Source organism: Salmo trutta, chromosome 3 (assembly GCF_901001165.1).
Source record: "Salmo trutta chromosome 3, fSalTru1.1, whole genome shotgun sequence".
In the NCBI taxonomy this organism is placed as follows: domain Eukaryota; kingdom Metazoa; phylum Chordata; class Actinopteri; order Salmoniformes; family Salmonidae; genus Salmo; species Salmo trutta.
The window spans coordinates 13,769,645-13,788,755 of record NC_042959.1 but is presented as its reverse complement, the minus strand read 5'-3'; the positions used below and the strand labels follow the sequence as shown (position 1 = coordinate 13,788,755).

Genomic DNA, 19,111 nt, shown 5'->3' with positions numbered 1-19,111 from the left:
AAGCTACGGACAACGAACAATTTGAATGCATAAAAAACCGTGATGAGATCCTAAGTCCCATTGTGAGGCCCATTTTTTTTTTAAAGCTATCTGACCAGCAGATGCATATCTGTATTCCCAGTCATGTGAAATCCATAGATCACGGCCTAATTTATTTATATTGACTAGTTTCCTCATGTAAAATCTTTGAAATTGTTGCATGTATTGTGTTTAGCATGTTTTCACTCACTGTTGGACTGATGATTGCACTGTTTTCATTGCTGTAAATACTTCAGAGAATGAGTGCAATAAATACCACAGTCTGTGCAATAATCCCTTTTGCAGTCTCCCTGCTTTAAAAAATGTACCCATCCCTGAGTTTCTTATTGCTGAAGTATGGGAATGTCCTTTATGTCCACTTCCCTAAGACACTGCTAGCAGATACATGGACATTTTAATAGGGCAAAAGCAGTTTCAATACAAAAAAAGTAAATAAAAATACATTATTTACCATAACAAATACTCTATGGAGATCATTAACATATCACAAAAGAAAAATCAATGTCACTAAAAACAAATAGAAAAAGTCATACAGTACTGGAATTGAGTAATATGCTCCCCCCCCCATTGACATTAATATATACCGGTACTTTACAAAATTTAACTAGAAAAAAAAATCCCCTGCCCCAATGGAATATCAAGTGATTATATAAAATGTTAAAAAAATAAAACAAAGTGTAAATAATTGTGTGTGCAGTCGTACTCAAGTACAGGTGCAAGTCTGCATGCAATGTGCCTCGCTCATTGTGGCACATATGAACAGCTACATAAACATGATAGCTGACAAATGTTCAATAATGTTAGGTTTAAAATCAGACCGGCAGTAAGATGTGATTCAGTCACGATAGAATGACTATGGTTGCCTCCCAAAAGGCACCCTATTGGACCCTGGTCAAAAGAAGTGCACAGTAAAGCGAATAGGGTGTCATTTGGGACAACATATGGACCTTGGCACCAGAGGTTCTTTAAAATGTTTTGTTGTTGCAGAACCTTTGAGATAAATGTTTTTAAAACATATAAAAGAAGTACACAGACAAAACTTCACTACAAAAGTCCACTATTAATATCCCTCAACAATGTGATCATATTTTGAAATCCATAAATCCATACACTTAAGAAGTAAAAATAGATAATTTGGCAACAAATTAAGCACACTGCCTGTCTTAGCAGTCCACACCATATAAAGGAGAGGGGGGAAGTTGAGTTGGGGAATAGTTAGCGTGAGAATCCTTTCTTTCTAATGTGAACTCTGTAGAGTGGTTACCAGGGTTACGGTGGTCTCTGCAGAGTGTGTAACAGTCCAGGTGAGTTAACAGCCGTGATAGAAGGAAAGACAGCAAGGGGCGGGGCTTGCCAACAGGGTGGTGGTGAGTGGACTCCCTCCTCTCCAGTCCCCAACCAGACCCTACCTCCTGGTCATTGAGGGGGTGTGGATCAGGGTGTCAGGGGCTACTGTCATTGTATGAGGTGGTAAGGTGGGGTCCCCTGCTGAGGGCAGGGTGGGTTACTCTGGGGTGGCCCCAAAGACACTGATAACTAACCGCTATTCATCCTCTGTGGTGGGACTCTGCTGCTTGTATATGGATGCCTTGTCCTTCAGCAGCGCCAGGCAAAGGTGACAACTCCAACTCCCTGGAAACACACACAGAGACAGAGATGATTAATACAGGCAAACTCACCAGTACAATATCATCATAGTAAATGTGGGCTTCAATGAAGTCAAGCAGGAGTTGTGGTTAGACTGACATACCTTCTGGGGGCTCAGTCATAGGAGGCTTGAGGCAGTACATGTGGTATCCTCGATCACAGTCATCACAGAACAGCAGCTGGTCCTGACAGACAGAAACAGAAGCAGTGTGTGAGACGACAACGAAAAGGAGAAGTATGAAAAGGCAGAGGTGGAGCAGCACTCACGTCGTTCTCTGAGGTACCACAGACGTTGCAGCACTTGCACTCGATACACTGCCAGCGGTACGTCTTCACAGCTGCCATCATCACATCTGTGAACTGCAGGCAGGACGGGTGTCCTGAAGGGAGACAGACACAGGTCTGTTATCCATTACTTACCAACCTGGGTAAATAAAGGTTGAAATGCATCCACAGAAAACTGAAACAGAGCCAGACTAAGGAGTTACAGTGCAGCACTGCTTACATCTGTTCGGCTGTTAACATTCATGAATTTTGATGATGCTAACTCATGGCTGTGGCAGAAATAAATAATGGATTATTGTGGATTCTGTCACCATGGGCCTTCAGACAATTTAAGGTAAGGGTAATTCCACCCAAATATAGATTTTGCCTGAACTATCCCTTTAAGGGAAATGTGGGACATGGGTGGGAGGTTCCTACCTGAGCGTCCGCAGTCTGAGCAGGACACCAGCTCCTCTGACTGGCCGGTCTTCTGGTTGTGGGCGGAGTCTCCCAGACAGAAGTCGCAGTAGTCGTTGGGCAGGGCCAGACCGTTAGGGCCTTTCTTAGGAGCTGGAATAAGAGAGGAAACAAAGAACATTGAGAATGAAAGACAATACACTCAACCTGCCCTAGAACACTGACATCCCACTGAAACTACAGTAGAGTGACTAACTTTGTAATAGTTTGACTCGCTCTTGAGGTGTGCTTCATTTAGCTTTGGGTATGCACTTTTGGGACTATGCTATTGATTCCTTTGTAGTAAATTAAGTAGTAAACTGTTAAGACATGCAATTGACTCAGGAATGGTATCATGAGATAAGCAGGAGTGATTCTAGATCTATAATAGAAATGTGACCAGCTCTATAGTAGACTGACTCATGATTCTAGCTGCTATCATTCCAGACAGTGACTCACTCTTGTGCTCCTCAGGCTGGCGCCGGGGGGGAGGGGACTCTATCTCCTCTCTGTCCTCCCCCTCTTCCTCCGCCAGATGGGAGTGTGTGTAGTGGTAGCTCAGGCCTGGACGGTTCTTATAGCGCTTCCCACAGACTGCAAACACACACAGCATTATGGAGTAAGTCATCACACACACAACAGAAATGACATTAAATAAATGTATACTCACTGTCACAGGCGTATGGTTTGTCCTGCTCCTCCAAGGCTGCAGCGGCTGCCTCCATTTTCTTCTTTCCATTTCCCACTCCACGACCCTTGGACTTGCCCTTCCCTCGTCTCTTCGGGGTCTCATCCTCAAAGTCCTCATCATCCAGATCATCCAGGTAGTCATCGTGGTCCAGCACCCTCTGAAAGCCGAGTTCAAGATAAGACAGGTGTACTGACAGAGCATTGGGAGCAACGCAAACCTTTTTGTAAAGGGTATTAGGAATCTGAATTTGTAGAATGTGCTTTAAAAAAAAAACTTTGATTCATTGATCTAGGGAGGTCAGAGGTCCCATCTAACCTTGCGGATGCGTCCAGAGGAGGTGTGGCTGGAAACTGTGGCGGCCACGGGTTCAGGTGTGGCTGGGTTGTCCTCCGGGGCACGGGGGTCTGGCGGGCCCCTCCTCTCCAGGGTCTCCCCTTTCAGCAGGGCCTCCAGGCTGCTGCCGTCCACCGTTCCCACAACATCCCTTTTCAGACCCAGCTCCAGCTCCGCTATACACACACAGAGAGACCGAGAGGCTTATTCAAAACTGAGGAGGCAGAAGACTAACAGGCAGCACTACGCCCTCTAACATATAAATAACAAACAATAAAAAGCCATAGGATGAGGGATTGCACCTGATTTGATAGGTGGGAAGGCCAAACGGGGGTCCTCAGGAGGGTGGGACCGCCGTCTCTTCCTCCAGCGTCGAGACGGATAGCTATACAGCTGCCCAGGAGCCATGCCTGAACAAAACATATGGATGAATAAATGTTTATCATTCAAGTGTGCTTTTGAGGGAGTGAATGTGTGTGCGCACGTCTTTGCTACAGACCTGCACTCCGGTGTCTCTTCTCCATCCAGATGTAGCAGTTGCTTTGAGCAACACCCGTCTGAGAGTCGATGAAAGGCATAAGGATGCTCCTCTCCGCACACAGACGAGCGTTATAGCTGTGGCACTGTTCCATAGCATCCTTATAGTACTGCTCCCCGAGCCTGAAACAAGAAAACACACTCATGCTAGACTAGAAATTATCATAGTCGTTATTCTAACCATTTCAAAACGAATAATCCTGTATAGTTGTACAGGACCCCTCCGTTCACTGTAATATTACAGGATAACACTTGGCTACTATAGCGAACAATACAGAGACGGTAGATAGACAATGAAGAACCGCAGACAGGCTGCGCTTCAATGGTTGGCAAGCTAGCTACGCTGGTCTCAGTGAAAGATGGGCCTATCTATAGAGCCAGCTACGTAGCTATTAGTTAACGTTAGGTGCAATTTCAATTTACACCATAATCTTTGTAGACCGTTTATGAACTTCCGTCCTGTAATCAAACAGTTTACACTAAGTTAAAATGACAATCGTTTTCAATTGAAACGCTGTCTAACATAAGCTAGCTAAACTTGCTAGCAAGATAAATAGCCATAGCTAGTTGGCTAGCTACGTGTAGCCAACGCTTTGCTGTAAAGATTGGGCAAATAGTCATGTTCTACATAGATTCCAATATATTCCTCTCCTACGTCGGGACATACATCTCTTAAAGTGTAAAATGCACCAACTCGTTTAAAAAATAAAGCACAACTTACACTTTCACAACACCATCTACGGCCGCCGCCATGTTTGCTCAGTGCAGTTGTCAAAATGTCCACTGCGCCTGCGCGTGTAGCTGGGTTCAAGATACGTTTCCACCTTATCAAAATAAAAGGTCCCATTTTGAGCATTCTCATGTTAACTTGAACAAGTTGCAGTGGAAAAATCATTGGTTGAACAATGGCAACTGAAAATAAATACAACCATAAGCAGATTGAAAAATAATTATTTATTGACAAGAATTGTGTGAGAATCAGAATGGATGACTGATAATCATTGAAGTGCCCAATATCATCATGTCTTTGGAAAACTCCACTGTAAAATAGGGAGTGATTCAGTAGAATACCAAACACATACAGGACTGAGCAAATTATCAAATTACAGTAAGCAGCTAGCTACATTAATAGTCATTGTAGAATAGATCATTTTGTAATATGAAGATGCGAGATTGACTGAAGATTGAAGACAGAGAGAGAAATCAATCAGGTTAGATCTTGACCACTTGGCCGGCCACACAGGGACTGACTCTCTTCCCATCTATCGATGGGGAGCTCCTCTGGATGAGTAGCCTGCCGTAAGTCCCTCCCACCTGGCCCTTGGTCAGGCGTCCAGGATTGACACACACGCAACCAATCACATCCTGTGAAAAAAATTTTTTTTTTTAAGCTTCATTGTAAATATGTGTGTGCGTGCGTGTGTGTGAGAGAGAGAGAAAGATGGAAAGAGAGGGAGTTTCCACTGTGTGAACCAGCTATGTTGTTCACCTTGATGAAAAAGCGTAGCTCGGAGGGGACGATGAGCACATCGGGACTGAGGGGCATCTGGCCATAACCCTGGAACTTCTCATAGTCCATGTTCACCTCCTCCACAGGCGGGTACAGGGGGTAGTAGCTATATATTGCACACAGAACAGGGAAGAAATGAATTATTCTTGCCCTCAAACGAGTCCAAGAACAATAGCCAGAAAGTGAAATAATTGCTGTGTGGACACAGGATAGTAGTGTGTGGAATCTATGCCCTTTAAGCTAAACACTCCCCCATTATTTTGGCCATGTGATGTTACCTACAATTCCGCTTTTAGCTCCTAATGTGTAACATGTTTGATATTTTTGAACACAATGGAAATAAGTTGTGTTATCCTAGACAAAACATGTTATGCATTGTATCCACATTTGTGGTTGTATTGTGTTTTTAAATTGTAAAAAAAATCAAAATCAATCCCTTAGACCCCTCTGTCCCTGCGCTTACTCACTTTCTCTGGGTCAGCATATGCTTCAAGATGCGTGAGAATCTGTCCGAGCCAGAGGCACTGAAACACAGAACACCATCACCTCAAACACTTTGATCGAAGGAGCAGTCATGTTAAGCGATATACATCTGTGAACACCAACGAGATACAATGTAGACGTTTGGAACCGAACACACATGCACTCACCAACTGATCTCCTCTGCTCCCATGTGGAAAAGGATGTCTGTAGAGGTCAGGCCAAAGGTCACGCCATCGATGAGCAAGGTGCAGGGGTCAGGCACCAGGGTCACACGCTGAAGAGCCAATGAAAAAAAACAAATGTAACATTGAAGTAGGGCATGCTGTTTTTCTATGACCGAATACTTTATGTATGATAAAACATTCTATTTTCGGAGTGACAGCAGGTGTCTCGGTTCTGAATGACATCATGTGGACCATTTCACCTTTGTGTCATCCTTGCTGAGGTCTGGCAGGATGAAAGGGGGTTGTGGGTAAATGAAGTGATGGTGGACATCTCTCTGGGAGGGAACAAATACCAACCGACATCCAACTCTGAGGAGGAAGCAGAACTGTGTTCACAACAGCAAGGGAAGAGTTTGAGCTAATGCGGTTGGTATGTAGGGGGTAAAATGAAGCAGTGTGGGTGTAGTAACAGTGTACTAAATAGGTAAATAGAAAGTCATATTTACCCTTTGGTGCCTTCCACAATGCTTCCCACACACCTGGAGAAGATGGCATCAAACGTTTCCGTCACCAGAGATTTCTGTCACACACAAAGAAAAAAAACAAAACAATCAACTTCTGATAGAAAATGCAAGTCAACATCCTAGATATTGAAAAATAACGAGTCAGTAGCCAAGACAGAGAGAATGAAAAGGTACCTCTATCTGCTCATGTTTGGAGTCCACAAAGGGTCCCAGCTGTGGGTTAGAGAGGAGATGTGAGGGACAAACATACAAACTTCAGCCAAAGAGCAAAAAAAGTGTCAGTGAGTGAGTGTGACCTCGTGAAAACATGTCAATTCTACTGACCAGTATGCAAACGTCAGGGCGGTCCCTGGCGATGACGTTGATGAGGTCCACCAGGGGGTCAAAGGTCAGGCCGTCAGAGGGGGTGTAGGGACCACAGGCCACCATCACCATCAGCTGCTCTGGAACTGCGGGACAGCAGGGACGTTAGGGAGGGGGGTCTTAGAGAGCTGTCAGAGGGGGTGTAGGGGCCACAGGCCACCACCACTACCATCAGCTGCTCTGGAACTGCGGGACAGCAGGGACGTTAGGGAGGGGGGTCTAAGAGAGCTGTCAGAGGGGGTGTAGGGGCCACAGGCCACCACTACCATCAGCTGCTCTGGTACTGTGTTAGAGCAGGGACGTTAGGGTGTGTAAGTGTGTGTGGTGCATACTCAGTTCCCTTCCTTACCATCAGGAATGTCCATGTCCATTTCCTGTTTGATGGGAGTAGAGTAGAATGGGAGAGGGACACCCTAAGAGATTGAAAATATCAAACAATTAAACAAAGAAACAAGAACTTAGAAGTCATACTGGTCAGCTTGAGAATCTCCAACAGAGCTTTTAGTCCTGGAATGGGCTTGATCAGGATCCAGGAAATCAAACAAAGGTGTTTTAGAAGAATCCCACTGACCTCAAAGAGTTTAGATGCCACAAACTTCCTCCCTGAGGTATTCATCCCCTCCATGACGACCACCTGTCCAGGGAAGAGTGAGTAGTCTCTGAGTTCAGACAGGTCTACTGGCACCTGCCGCCCCCCCTGATCAGGTCCTGCCTCCAACAGCACTGATTGAGAGTTAAGCTTCCCATTACTGTCACAGCACACCTGTCCCAGTACAGTCACACTGTCCTACAGACAGAGAGAGAGAGGAGAAATTAACACACATCCCTACACACAGCAGTGAAAGTAACAGGGGGAACATACTGTGTGAGAGTAACTGGTAGGCAGTGAGCTGCCTGAAAGTACCTGAGCAGGAAGAGACACAGGGGAGAACTCTTCTATGTTGAAGTTTGTCCTCAGTTCCTCTCCCAGCTCCTCAATCTTCTCGGTCAACACTGGCAAAGACAAAAGACAACATTCACGTCGGCACATAAAAAAATGAAATAGAAAGTCCAAAAACAACACTAATGATCTAACAGTCAAGATGAATGAAGGATGAGGAATAAGGAAGTAGTTGTGTCATCACAATCCTACTATAATCCAATAAAGTTGTTTAAAATAACTATCACAGTTGTAGTTTTGTTGCCTACCGTTGCGGACATCTCTCAGCCTTTGGAACATGTACTTGTAGTTGTTAATCAGAGAGTCCTCTGATCCCTCTAGGAGCTCCAGCTGAACCCCGTTTGTCTGCCCTTTCCTCCCAGCCCAACGTGTGCCCTGGATGGCCCCAAATGTAGACACCACCTCCCCCCGACCTCCACGCTGACTGTACTTCTGAGAAGGGGTCGCACTGCAGAGAGGAGGACACATTTGGGGATAAGGCAAGGGCGAGTGTGTGTGTGTATTCACAGATGATTGTAGCGGTGCATCCATGTACACTACATGACCAAAAGTATGTGGACACCTGCTCGTCAAACATCTCATTCCAAAGTCACGGGCAATAATATGGAGTTCGTCTCCCCCTTTGCTGCTATAACAGCCTCCACCCTTCTGGGGGGGGGGGGGGGGGGTTGCTTCCATTCAGCCACAAGAGCATTAGTGAGGTCGGGCACTGATGTTGGGCGATTAGGCCTGGCTTGCAGTCGGCGTTCCAATTCATCCCAAAGGTGTTCGATGGGGTTGAGGTCAGGGCTCTGTGCAGGCCCGTCAAGTTCTTCCACAAGGACCTCGACAAACCATTTCTGTATGGACCTCTTTGTGCACGGGGGCATTGTCATGCTGAAACAGGAAAGGGCCTTCCCCAAACATTTACCACAAGGTTGGAAGCACAGAATCGTCTAGAATGTCATTGTATGCTGTAGCGTTAAGATTTCCCCTGACTGGAACTAAGGGGCCGCAGCAGAACCATGAAAAACAGCCCCAGACCATTATTCCTCCTCCACTAAACTTTACATTTTACATTTTAGTCATTTAGCAGATGCTCTTATCCAGAGCGACTTACAGTAGTGAATGCATACATTTTTTTTGTTTCTGTACTGGTCCCCCGTGGGAATCGAACCACAACCCTGGCATTGTACACACCATGCTGGCGTTGCAAACACCATGCTCTACCAACTGAGCCACAGTTGGCACTATGCATTGGGGCAGGCAGCATTCTCCTGGCATTCGCCAAACCCTTCAGACTGCCAGATGGTGAAGCGTGATTCATCACTCCAGAGAGCACGTTTCCACTGCTCCAGAGTCCAATGGTGGCGAGCTTTACACCACTCCAGCTGAAGCTTGGCATTGCGCATAGTGATCTTAGGCTTGTGCGCGGCTGCTCAGCCATGGAAACCCATTTCAGGAATATCCAGACGACAAAAAAGAAGAAACCTGCACACTGCTCTTGATAGTTTCACTGCTCTTTAATAAGCCTCACGTAAAGCTTATTAAAGAGCAGTGATACTATCAAGAGCAGTGTGCAGGTTTTTTCTTTTTTCTCATTTTATTCAACTGTTACCATGCACCTGCAAAAAAGATAGCTCAGATGTGCGAGTGCCTTTTGAATATCGAGACGAACAGTTCTTGTGCTGAACTTGCTTCCAGAGGCAGTTTGGAACTCGGTAGTGAGTGTTGCAACCGAGGACAGACAATTTTTACGCGCCACACACTTCAGCACTCAGAGGTCAGGTTCTGTGAGCTTGTGTGCCTACCACTTCACGGCTGAGCCGTTGCTGCTTCTAGACATTTCCACTTCACAATAATAATAGCACTTACAGTTGACTGGGGCAACTCTAGCAGGGCAACATTTTTACAAACTGACTTGTTGGAAAGTAAGAGCTTCAGTGGGGGAATTCTACTGCCAATGTTTGGCTATGGAGATTGCATAGCTGTGTGCTCGATTGTTTTACACCTGTCAGCAACGGGTGTGACTGAAATAGCAGAATCCACTAATTTGAAGGGATGTCCACATAGTTTAGTATATATAGTGTATGTAGTTGTGTGTGGTGTACCTGGGGGAGAAGCTGGCTGAGCACAGCAGCAGGCCAGGGCTGGCTATAAGAGCTGCACTCCTCTTAGACTGGGGGTGTTCTGGGGTGGTCAGGGCACGCTTCTGAGAACCCTAAAAACACACATAGCAACAGACACCTCACTGAAAGAAACATTTGCAGAGACATACACTCAACAGACAGTTTATTAAGCACACCACTGGAGGTGAGGGGGAGGTCCAAGCCATTACTAGATGGGTGTGTCCAGTGTGTATGTGTAAAATACCTTAGCTGGGGTGGAATAGGAGTCCAGAAGACTCTCCTCTTCTTCTTCTGCTTTGATTCTGGAAAGGCAAAGTTAAGGGAGAGCACCAGATAGAGTCCTGTATTGTTCAAACTGTTAAACATATAAACACACATTGAAATATTTATTTAGCAATCGTAAGCAAAACATTTAACACTGAGATAGAGATTGTATGTGTATAAACTGTAGAGGATACAGGTCATGCAGCGAGTTGATATCCCTGGTTCTGTTGTGTGATTCCTCTCGCTTTGCGATGGCCGGTTTGGCCTTGTATTTCTTGTTTAGAACCTGCAGCAGCCCAAGATCAGACATGCAACAATGAACACCAAGCGAGTGTGAGAGTGATAAAGGGGTCATGTGTCTTTCTTTCTCCCACCTCATGCTCAAACTGCTCCAGTGTGTTCAAACTGAGTTTCAACCCTCCCTTGGTGGTGCTGAAAGCCACCCACTCCAGGACTATCTCATTCCCCTGCAACCTGTTGCACAGACACTGCTCCAACACTGGAAAAGAAGTACAAAGCATGCCAAGATCACTGGTCATTTGGCTAACAAAACATTATCAAAGCAAGTTTAATGGGATAAGACTGAGGGAAGAAGAAGAAAATTGCACTTACTCTTGTCCAATATGTCGTCTCCACAAACAATGTCGAAAATGTTCAGCTCCGCTTCGATTCTATCTGCATTTACTAATGCCATTGTTTTACAAATTAACTGAGCCAATTAACGTGTGGAATATCTGATAAGAAAAAAAAAACTATAACTAAAACAAGATAAATCAGCCAACTGCTGCCAAGAACAATGTTGTGATAGTTAAATAGCCTGCTAGCTAGCTATTTTAACAGCCTTGCTACCACTTCTGACATCATTATGATTCCCAAATATGCGAACAACCAACTAAAAGTTGACTAGCTAACAGTTATACAACCAACAATAACTTGACTAATAATAACAGCAGTTGGGAAACTACCATTACCTTTCCGTACACTTCTCATCGATTTTGCCGCGAAATTTCGTCGCAGATGTTGGCGGCCGGATTAGACGTCACAGATCAAACCGTAGAGCTACAAAACGAGACGCTAGGTGTATTTGCCAAGCTGCACTGCCATCTACTGTTCATTTCGATAGTGACGCTTAATGTTTAAATCCATAAAATACATGAATACAGAGGAAAAAAGAAATGGAAAAAAATATGTCTCGCTGTATCTTACAGTTTTAATTTACATTCATATCATAGAAACATACATATTTATATCGCACTTAATAAATATCACAATATATAATACAAAACAAAAACAATGAATTGACCGTTATGATACAAGAGAACGAAACGTCAGCATGTTCAGATTTCATTTCCACTTGCAAAGTTCTTGGAAGGTCTGCTGCAGGTGAGCGTGTCCGCCTAAGGAACACAGTGGTAAAAACAGGACTAGTAAATCATATGCTCACATACCCTAGCCATGGCTACAAGGGCATTTATAATACTGAACTCAAGTCCAGCACAATCTAGAATATTTCAACGCAGTAACACAGCCATAGTGTTAGACTTGGCCACTTATCATAACACAACATATCATATTATAAATTGTTTACATGGCATCATTTATTAGTGGACTTCCACAAATACTGTATCATAAGTGGCATGATGACCTGGATTTGAACCTTTATTTAAAGCTTTTTCATCACTGTCCCCTTTTCTTTGTATGTCAGATGGTCCAGCACCATCCTCAGAAAATTGCTTTATTTTTTGGTGTTATTCAAATTTCTGGATAAGGCTTAAAATACAGGATAAAATCTTGCTATGTCACATGATTGTGCAAAACACAGGGCCCTAGTATAATACGCTGGACTCAACTCAACACTCTGGATTCACATCCCACTGACCTGTCCCCAGTAACACCTGCCTCTAGGCACTACACGGCCAGCTGTGACTCTCTGTAGAGACTCATGGAGAGAGGCTGACAGCTCATAGGTGTCCTGCACCTAACACACACACACACACACACACACACACACACACACACACACACACACAGTGAAATCGATCAAAATTTATTGTTTAGGCTCTTTCACAATACAGTAATTGCAGTAGTTATGTAGCTACCATCATGCGGTCCAGACAGGCAGCTCTGAACTCCATGTTGGTGCTGCTGCTCACCACACAGCCTATAGATCTCAGCATCACCCCCAGGGCAGAGCACATCTTCTCCTGAGCCTGACAGACCGACAGACAGGCAGATCGACAGACAGGAAGACCAACCGAGAGACCGGCAGACCAACAGGCAGACCGACACACAGAAACAGACATATCGACAGAGAGACAGACAGACAGGTAGGCAGAGAGACTGACAGACACACAGAGAAAAAAAACAGACAGAGACAGACAGACAGGCAAGAGAGACAGACAGACAGAGAGAAAGACAGGCAGAGAGACAGAAAGTCGTCCAAACGTACATAGGTTTGGGAAATGCCATACACATAATGATTAGAAGAGAATCTCTGATAGTGAATTTTGTGCAATGTGTATAGTCAGAGTACATAGTGCTTTACTTTGTGTATGTGTGTTTGTGTGTGTGCCTGTGTAGGTAAGTGAGTGAGTGTGTATAGACTCCGAGTACAGAGCACTTGCCTTGTCTCTCAGCTGCTGGTCTTTCAGCGTGCTCTGCAGCAGTGTGTTCAGGGCTGCTGTCACTGCCTCCCTGTTGTACCTCAACACATCCTCCAGGTGGAGCTCTAACAGCTCCTCGCTGGCTGCAGGAAGACATTAAACTTTCAGCCAAACCACTGTGATGAGATGAGAGACAATGTAAATTGATATTTCAATGTCACCCTGGAGTGAACCACAATTGCTTCGAATGTCAGAATGCACGATTAAAATAACAATGAGGTCACCGAATTGGTCTTCTAAAGAAATGCTGCTGACAGGTCATGCACGTGGTTTAAGGGTAATCACAAATATGCCACTCCAACGGTGTTGTTCTTTTGATTACTTATAACATCAGAACACTATAATGCAACATTGGGTTTTACATTTAAACTCCACTCCAATCATTTAAACTAAGAGACAAACAGGAGTTTGACTGTGGTCTGCTTCCTACCTCCTGAGCAGTGAGCTGTAACTGTCTGTTAAATCATATTGTGTTGACACTGAGTGAAACAAGCCTGTGGTAAGACATAGACTCATTTTCTCCTTGAGTGAACCACAGCTTCATCAGTCAGGGTACTTAAAGCAGAGCTTTTGTTTGTTGAGTTTATTTCCTCACCCATGAAGTCAGAGAGCTGGGAGTGGAAGGGGTCACTGTGCTGGAGGAACAGGAACAGAGAGAGGTTCTGATCCACAGCGGGGATCCATTCTGGCTCAGTTTCCTGACACTGTGCTCTGTCTATACTGTACACAGTGTCACTGCAGAGTGGATCTGTTGAGAGGTGGTAGCAAAGTAACGTTAATGTAAGACAGTGTTGAAAGAATGGCTGTTTGAAATTAGCAGATGGATTGTTAGCGTCATCACACAGTAAATGAGTTTGTCAGCAAGACCCTAGTCTGAACATAATAATGCATACATAACAAGCCGTGTTCAGTGGACTGGATGTCATCGTTTCTAAATATTTAGGTCATGCTGATGATAATAATAGGCAACATGCACCGAACACGTCTTTGCATAGTCACGCCTACTCAATGCTAAATTATGGAAATGTAGTTCATGCCCCATATAGTCATCGGTGAATGCAAATACTGAACATTATTTGCAAAACAATTGTCCAAACCTGACTCAATCCCTCACTGCAAGGAGTAGGTATTTAACCTGTGTATCAGGACATGTTTTACATTGTGTCTATGTTATAACAATATACTTAGATAAAAAAAGATATATACTGCTCAAAACAATAAAGGGAACACTTAAACAACACATCCTAGATCTTTATGAAAGAAATAATCTTATTAAATACTTTTTCTTTACATAGTTGAATGTGCTGACAACAAAATCACACAAAAATAATCAATGGAAATCCAATTTATCAACCCATGGAGGTCTGGATTTGGAGTCACACTCAAAATTAAAGTGGAAAACCACACTACAGGCTGATCCAACTTTGATATAATGTCCTTAAAACAAGTCAAAATTAGGCTCAGTAGTGTGTGTGGCCTCCATGTGCCTGTATGACCTCCCTACAACGCCTGGGCATGCTCCTGATGAGGTGGCGGATGGTCTCCTGAGGGATCTCCTCCCAGACCTGGACTAAAGCATCCGCCAACTCCTGGACAGTCTGTGGTGCAGCGTGGCGTTGGTGGATGGAGCGAGACATGATGTCCCAGATGTGCTCAATTGGATTCAGGACTGGGGAACGGGCGGGCCAGTCCATAGCATCAATGCCTTCCTCTTGCAGGAACTGCTGACACACTCCAGCCACATGAGGTCTAGCATTGTCTTGCATTAGGAGGAACCCAGGGCCAACCGCACCAGCATATGGTCTCACAAGGGGTCTGAGGATCTCATCTCGGTACCTAATTGCAGTCAGGCTACCTCTGGCGAGCACATGGAGGGCTGTGCGGCCCCCCAAAGAAATACCACCCCACACCATGACAGACCCACCGCCAAACCGGTCATGCCGGAGGATGTTGCAGGCAGCAGAACGTTCTCCACGGCGTCTCCAGACTCTGTCACGTGCTCAGTGTGAACATGCTTTCATCTGTGAAGAGCACAGGGCGCCAGTGGCGAATTTGCCAATCTTGGGTGTTCTCTGGCAAATGCCAAACGTCCTGCACGGTGTTGGGCTGTAAGCACAACCCCCACCTGTGGACGTCGGGCCCTCATACCACCCTCATGGAGTCTGTTTCTGGCTGTTTGAGCAGACACATGCACATTTGTTGCCTGCTGGAGGTCATTTTGCAGGGCTCTGGCAGTGCTTCTCCTGCTCCTCCTTGCACAAAGGCGGAGGTAGCCGTCCTGCTGCTGGGTTGTTGCCCTCCTACGGCCTCCTCCACGTCTCCTGATGTACTGGCCTGTCTCCTGGTAGCGCCTCCATGCTCTGGACACTACACTGACAAACACAGCAAACCTTCTTGCCACAGCTCGCATTGATGTGCCATCCTGGATGAGCTGCACTACCTGAGCCACGTGTGTGGGTTGTAGACTCCGTCTCATGCTACCACTAGAGTGAAAGCACCGCCAGCATTCAAAAGTGACCAAAACATCAGCCAGGAAGCATAGGAACTGAGAAGTGGTCTGTGGTCACCACCTGCAGAACCACTCCTTTATTGGGGGTGTCTTGCTAATTGCCTATAATTTCCACCTGTTGTCTATTCCATTTGCACAACAGCATGTGAAATTTATTGTCAATCAGTGTTGCTTCCTAAGTGGACAGTTTGATTTCACAGAAGTGTGATTGACTTGGAGTTACATTGTGTTGTTTAAGTGTTACCTTTATTTTTTTGAGCAGTGTATATATTTATATATTAATATATATATTACATTGTTTGCAAACTGATATGTGACACGTATTAATGCCAAAATAACATGCAAATTTTTTTTTTTATTATTTTTAATTTTTGCAAAAAATGTGGGGTGTCAGTTGTTGATGCGTTCAAGGGTCCCTGGTTCGAGCCCGGGTTGGGGCGAAGAGAGGGACGGAACCTACACTGTTACATTGATGCTGTTGACCCGGATCATTGGTTGCTGCGGAAAAGGAGGAGGTCAAAGGGGGGGTGAGTGTAACCGATGTGAAATGGCTAGTTAGTTAGCGGTGGTGCGTGCTAATAGCATTTCAATCAGTGACGTCACTCGCTCTGAGACTTGAAGTAGGGTTTCCCCTTGCGTTGCAAGGGCCGTGGCTCTTGTGGCGCGATGGGTAACGATGCTTCGGTGGGTGTCAGTTGTTGATGTGTGCAAGGGTCCCTGGTTCGAGCCCGGGTTGGGGCAAAGAGAGGGACGGAACACTACACTGTTACACTTCCTAAGTAGACAGTTTGATTTCACAGAAGTGTGATTGAGTTGGAGTTACATTGTGTTGTTTAAGTGTTCCCTTTATTTTTTTGAGCAGTGTATATATAAAACACTTTATCATTAATAGATAAACAAATCAAATGTGATGGATTATTTAATATTTTGCTCATCGCAGTACCTGAGGTGGTGGAGTGTGTTGGGGTACAGGTAAGCCCAGAGAGACCCAGCCCCTCCAGGGCCAGACAGGCAGGCAGCTGCTGTAGGAAGGCTGAGGGCCCCAGCAGGGGAAGGTTACTGGGGCTGTACAGCAGCACGTACCACTGGGGTTAAAGACTGATGGTTCAGTAGGAATAAGGGTCTACTGTTACTACTCAGACATCTTTCAAATGGCCTTATCTAAACAACTAACCCCCAAGGCAAGGGGATATGAATACATAACACACAAGACATAACACAGGAATGAGAGTGAAGGTGTGTGTGTGATAGATAAAGGATATCTGTATGCGTGTTACTCTGGTTGCCAGGTTGGGGTACTGCAACACACAGGGGGTGAGAACAGTGACTGGTAGGAGGTGCAGCTCCCCATACAGGCCTCTCTCCATGGCCTCAGGCGGGATAAGTAGAGGTAACCCACCTCCTAATACAGGGTGGACTCGCTGGCACCACTGGCCTGCTCCTACTGACATGGGAGGCCTGCAGGACCAACACACACACACACACACACACACACACACACACACACACACACACACACACACACACACACACACACACACACACACACACACACACACACACACACACACACACACACACAATTACAATATGATGTACTGTGAGTAAAAGAGGTCAACTGTTTCTCCAACCTATACAATGACAAGAGACATGGGACTAATGCTGACTGCGTGATAGAAGAAGCAACGTCCATGATCACAGTCTTGTCCTTCAGGGCGAGTCTCTCTGCCTTCCCACTAAGAAAAACCAGAGTAAAACACATGAATAACATAATATTATTCCACAATACACACACATTAAATATATTCAGTGGCAGTAATAACAGAATGAGAATATACCTAAAGATTCTCTGGTATGTTTCTCCTTCCAATTTCAATTTGAGGTGAATTTTCACCCCTGCGTTAGTCAGGCTCAGTTTGTGCAAGAAGCCCTCTGTGTGTGACCACACCTTACACCTGTCCAGTTTCACCTCACTGATCTGGAGAATAAAGGACACATACCCCACTCAGTGTCACACCTTTCCATTGAGTTACTTCAGTTGCTCACTGTGCTCTGTGTGGTGGCTAAAATTAAAATTGTGCAGTACACTATTTTGTGGAGATACTCTCTTGTCTATTGTCAACTAACTAAGCCTGGTGGGTACTGTAGTTCACCCACCTGGAAGGACAGAAGGAAGTGGAGAGGGCCGTAGTTTTCGGTGAAGGCACACAGTTCCTCTGGGTCTGGATCAGGGGCAGGGCAGTGGGAGGCAGAGGGGCCCAGTCTCTGCCAGAACTCTAACACAATCCATTAGAGAGGAGGATAAACACAGGAACTCAGTTGGAAAACAGACAGAAAGCCAAGACACATTAAAGGGCATGACTTCGCACATTTACTAAAGAGCCTATGCACAAAGCTGTGGGCACAGCTGTGAGTTGATTGTGTGTGTGTGTGTGTGTGTGAGACCCTAAGTCAACCCAAAACAGGACCAACTTTTCTCAACCTTCTGTGTACTACAAGTACTACCATGTGTCTAAATTATTCATACCCTTCGTAGTTCAGAACCCACCTTGTTGGACTTCTTTCACTGTGACTCCTGAGCACCAGGGTCCTGCAACTGCAACTGTACAAATAACACATTAGCTATACCCACGGCTAGTTTAACCTCATGTTTTTTTTATGATTTATAAAAGCTTCTAGGTAATTCAGACCTGTCCATACCTGTGCAGTTGACCACCTGGCCGCTGGGTGGCTGGCAGGGCGCGGCCCACAACAGGACCAGTAGTCCCCCTCCATCTACGACGAAGGACTTTTCTAGCCGTTCTCTCCCCCAACGGGCAAGCAACATCAGTGATCGTAAAACCTAACACAAAACAAACGATTATTTGGGATAACTAAACTCAAAGACACATTGTGATAGCTGAAGAAAATACACATCTTCCCTTACTAGAGGTTGGTTGTGTGGCGCTAGCTAGCTAGCTAGCCGCATGGAAGTGAAAACTGTGGCTAGCTAGCTAACTAGACAAGAGAAAGCGGTCAATTTCGGTTTATCTTTATATTTCAAAAAATGCACCTGTTGTATATGTTTCATCATCTTCACTGAGAGTTCCCGTCCCTAGCAGAGAGGAGACAGGTTGTGGTGAAACGTGTCAGAGGTTCCGTGAAAGCGGCTTGACAGACTTCAAGACATTTGCGCCTTTGATCTTTTCGGATTGAAATCTCGCGCCACAAATGGATGCGCTTCGGTTTGAGGCACGCGCAACGCGCATCTTGCTGTCCCGCATCCCGTCATCTCATCCTGCAATATTTTCAAATGACAAATCCAGAGTTTATTTAATATAACAACAGTTTAATTCAGTATATTACATATTGTGTTCAGGGGTGGTTTCATCCATTTTAAAAATCAGCCCTATCATTTGTGTGGGTCATCAAAGGGTCAAGGGACAATAACATGTTTTTAAATTAGTAAATGAAAATGCTCGCTTACTCCGTGACAACCATGGACACCTACATGACTCACTGCCAGACATTTGGGTAAAACTTGATATACTACCGAATGGTGATTTGCTTTCATTATAGGCCAACTCTTGCAACTCTGGTCTGTTTATGTGTGTTGTGTAGTCTAATTACACCTCTC

The 19,111-nt window shown here is 45.1% G+C and overlaps 3 protein-coding genes across 3 annotated transcripts; all 3 read right to left on the bottom strand.

The window, feature by feature from the left end:
- Nucleotides 1-414: 414 nt before the first annotated feature.
- LOC115168607 (zinc finger protein ubi-d4) lies at nucleotides 415-4,765 on the bottom strand. The gene is made up of 10 exons (XM_029724048.1): nucleotides 4,689-4,765; nucleotides 3,930-4,090; nucleotides 3,733-3,840; nucleotides 3,413-3,606; nucleotides 3,077-3,254; nucleotides 2,866-3,000; nucleotides 2,389-2,520; nucleotides 1,954-2,066; nucleotides 1,790-1,871; nucleotides 415-1,671 (listed from the first exon to the last, which is right to left on the bottom strand). Exons 1-10 carry the CDS (start codon nucleotides 4,718-4,720, stop codon nucleotides 1,583-1,585), a joined length of 1,224 nt encoding a protein of 407 aa, XP_029579908.1. The 5' UTR covers nucleotides 4,721-4,765; the 3' UTR covers nucleotides 415-1,582.
- A 137-nt stretch (nucleotides 4,766-4,902) lies between these two features.
- Nucleotides 4,903-11,393, bottom strand: pola2 (polymerase (DNA directed), alpha 2). The gene is made up of 18 exons (XM_029724019.1): nucleotides 11,295-11,393; nucleotides 10,936-11,057; nucleotides 10,698-10,822; nucleotides 10,518-10,609; nucleotides 10,304-10,361; nucleotides 10,042-10,151; nucleotides 8,200-8,399; nucleotides 7,916-8,004; nucleotides 7,583-7,798; nucleotides 7,361-7,424; nucleotides 6,973-7,097; nucleotides 6,823-6,861; nucleotides 6,631-6,704; nucleotides 6,385-6,493; nucleotides 6,128-6,234; nucleotides 5,945-6,001; nucleotides 5,457-5,583; nucleotides 4,903-5,332 (listed from the first exon to the last, which is right to left on the bottom strand). The coding sequence occupies exons 2-18, from the start codon at nucleotides 11,015-11,017 to the stop codon at nucleotides 5,180-5,182; spliced, it is 1,827 nt and encodes a 608-aa protein (XP_029579879.1). The 5' UTR covers nucleotides 11,018-11,057; nucleotides 11,295-11,393; the 3' UTR covers nucleotides 4,903-5,179.
- A 116-nt stretch (nucleotides 11,394-11,509) lies between these two features.
- On the bottom strand, nucleotides 11,510-18,853 carry top6bl (TOP6B like initiator of meiotic double strand breaks). The gene is made up of 13 exons (XM_029724034.1): nucleotides 18,548-18,853; nucleotides 18,196-18,337; nucleotides 18,044-18,097; nucleotides 17,653-17,771; nucleotides 17,334-17,473; nucleotides 17,163-17,231; nucleotides 16,758-16,953; nucleotides 16,439-16,574; nucleotides 13,582-13,734; nucleotides 12,948-13,069; nucleotides 12,423-12,533; nucleotides 12,203-12,301; nucleotides 11,510-11,720 (listed from the first exon to the last, which is right to left on the bottom strand). The coding sequence occupies exons 1-13, from the start codon at nucleotides 18,566-18,568 to the stop codon at nucleotides 11,661-11,663; spliced, it is 1,422 nt and encodes a 473-aa protein (XP_029579894.1). The 5' UTR covers nucleotides 18,569-18,853; the 3' UTR covers nucleotides 11,510-11,660.
- Between the last annotated feature and the right edge of the window lie 258 nt (nucleotides 18,854-19,111).

Excerpts from the sequence above, each read along its gene's own strand:
- pola2 (XM_029724019.1), bottom strand. The coding sequence starts at position 11,017 with ATGGCATTAGTAAATGCAGATAGAATCGAAGCGGAGCTGAACATTTTC. Across the intron at positions 7,098-7,360 it reads GGACATGGACATTCCTGATG|TTCCAGAGCAGCTGATGGTG; the intron begins GTAAGGAAGGGA and ends GCTGTCCCGCAG. Across the intron at positions 6,002-6,127 it reads GGAGCAGAGGAGATCAGTTG|TGCCTCTGGCTCGGACAGAT; the intron begins GTGAGTGCATGT and ends TCTGTGTTTCAG.
- LOC115168607 (XM_029724048.1), bottom strand. The coding sequence starts at position 4,720 with ATGGCGGCGGCCGTAGATGGTGTTGTGAAAGT. Across the intron at positions 2,521-2,865 it reads CCAGCCTGAGGAGCACAAGA|CTCCTAAGAAAGGCCCTAAC; the intron begins GTGAGTCACTGT and ends CTCTTATTCCAG. Across the intron at positions 1,672-1,789 it reads TATGACTGAGCCCCCAGAAG|GGAGTTGGAGTTGTCACCTT; the intron begins GTATGTCAGTCT and ends GTGTGTTTCCAG.
- top6bl (XM_029724034.1), bottom strand. The coding sequence starts at position 18,568 with ATGATGAAACATATACAACAG. Across the intron at positions 17,474-17,652 it reads ACTTCCTTCTGTCCTTCCAG|ATCAGTGAGGTGAAACTGGA; the intron begins GTGGGTGAACTA and ends TTTATTCTCCAG. Across the intron at positions 11,721-12,202 it reads GCAGGTGTTACTGGGGACAG|GCGGACACGCTCACCTGCAG; the intron begins GTCAGTGGGATG and ends TGTGTTCCTTAG.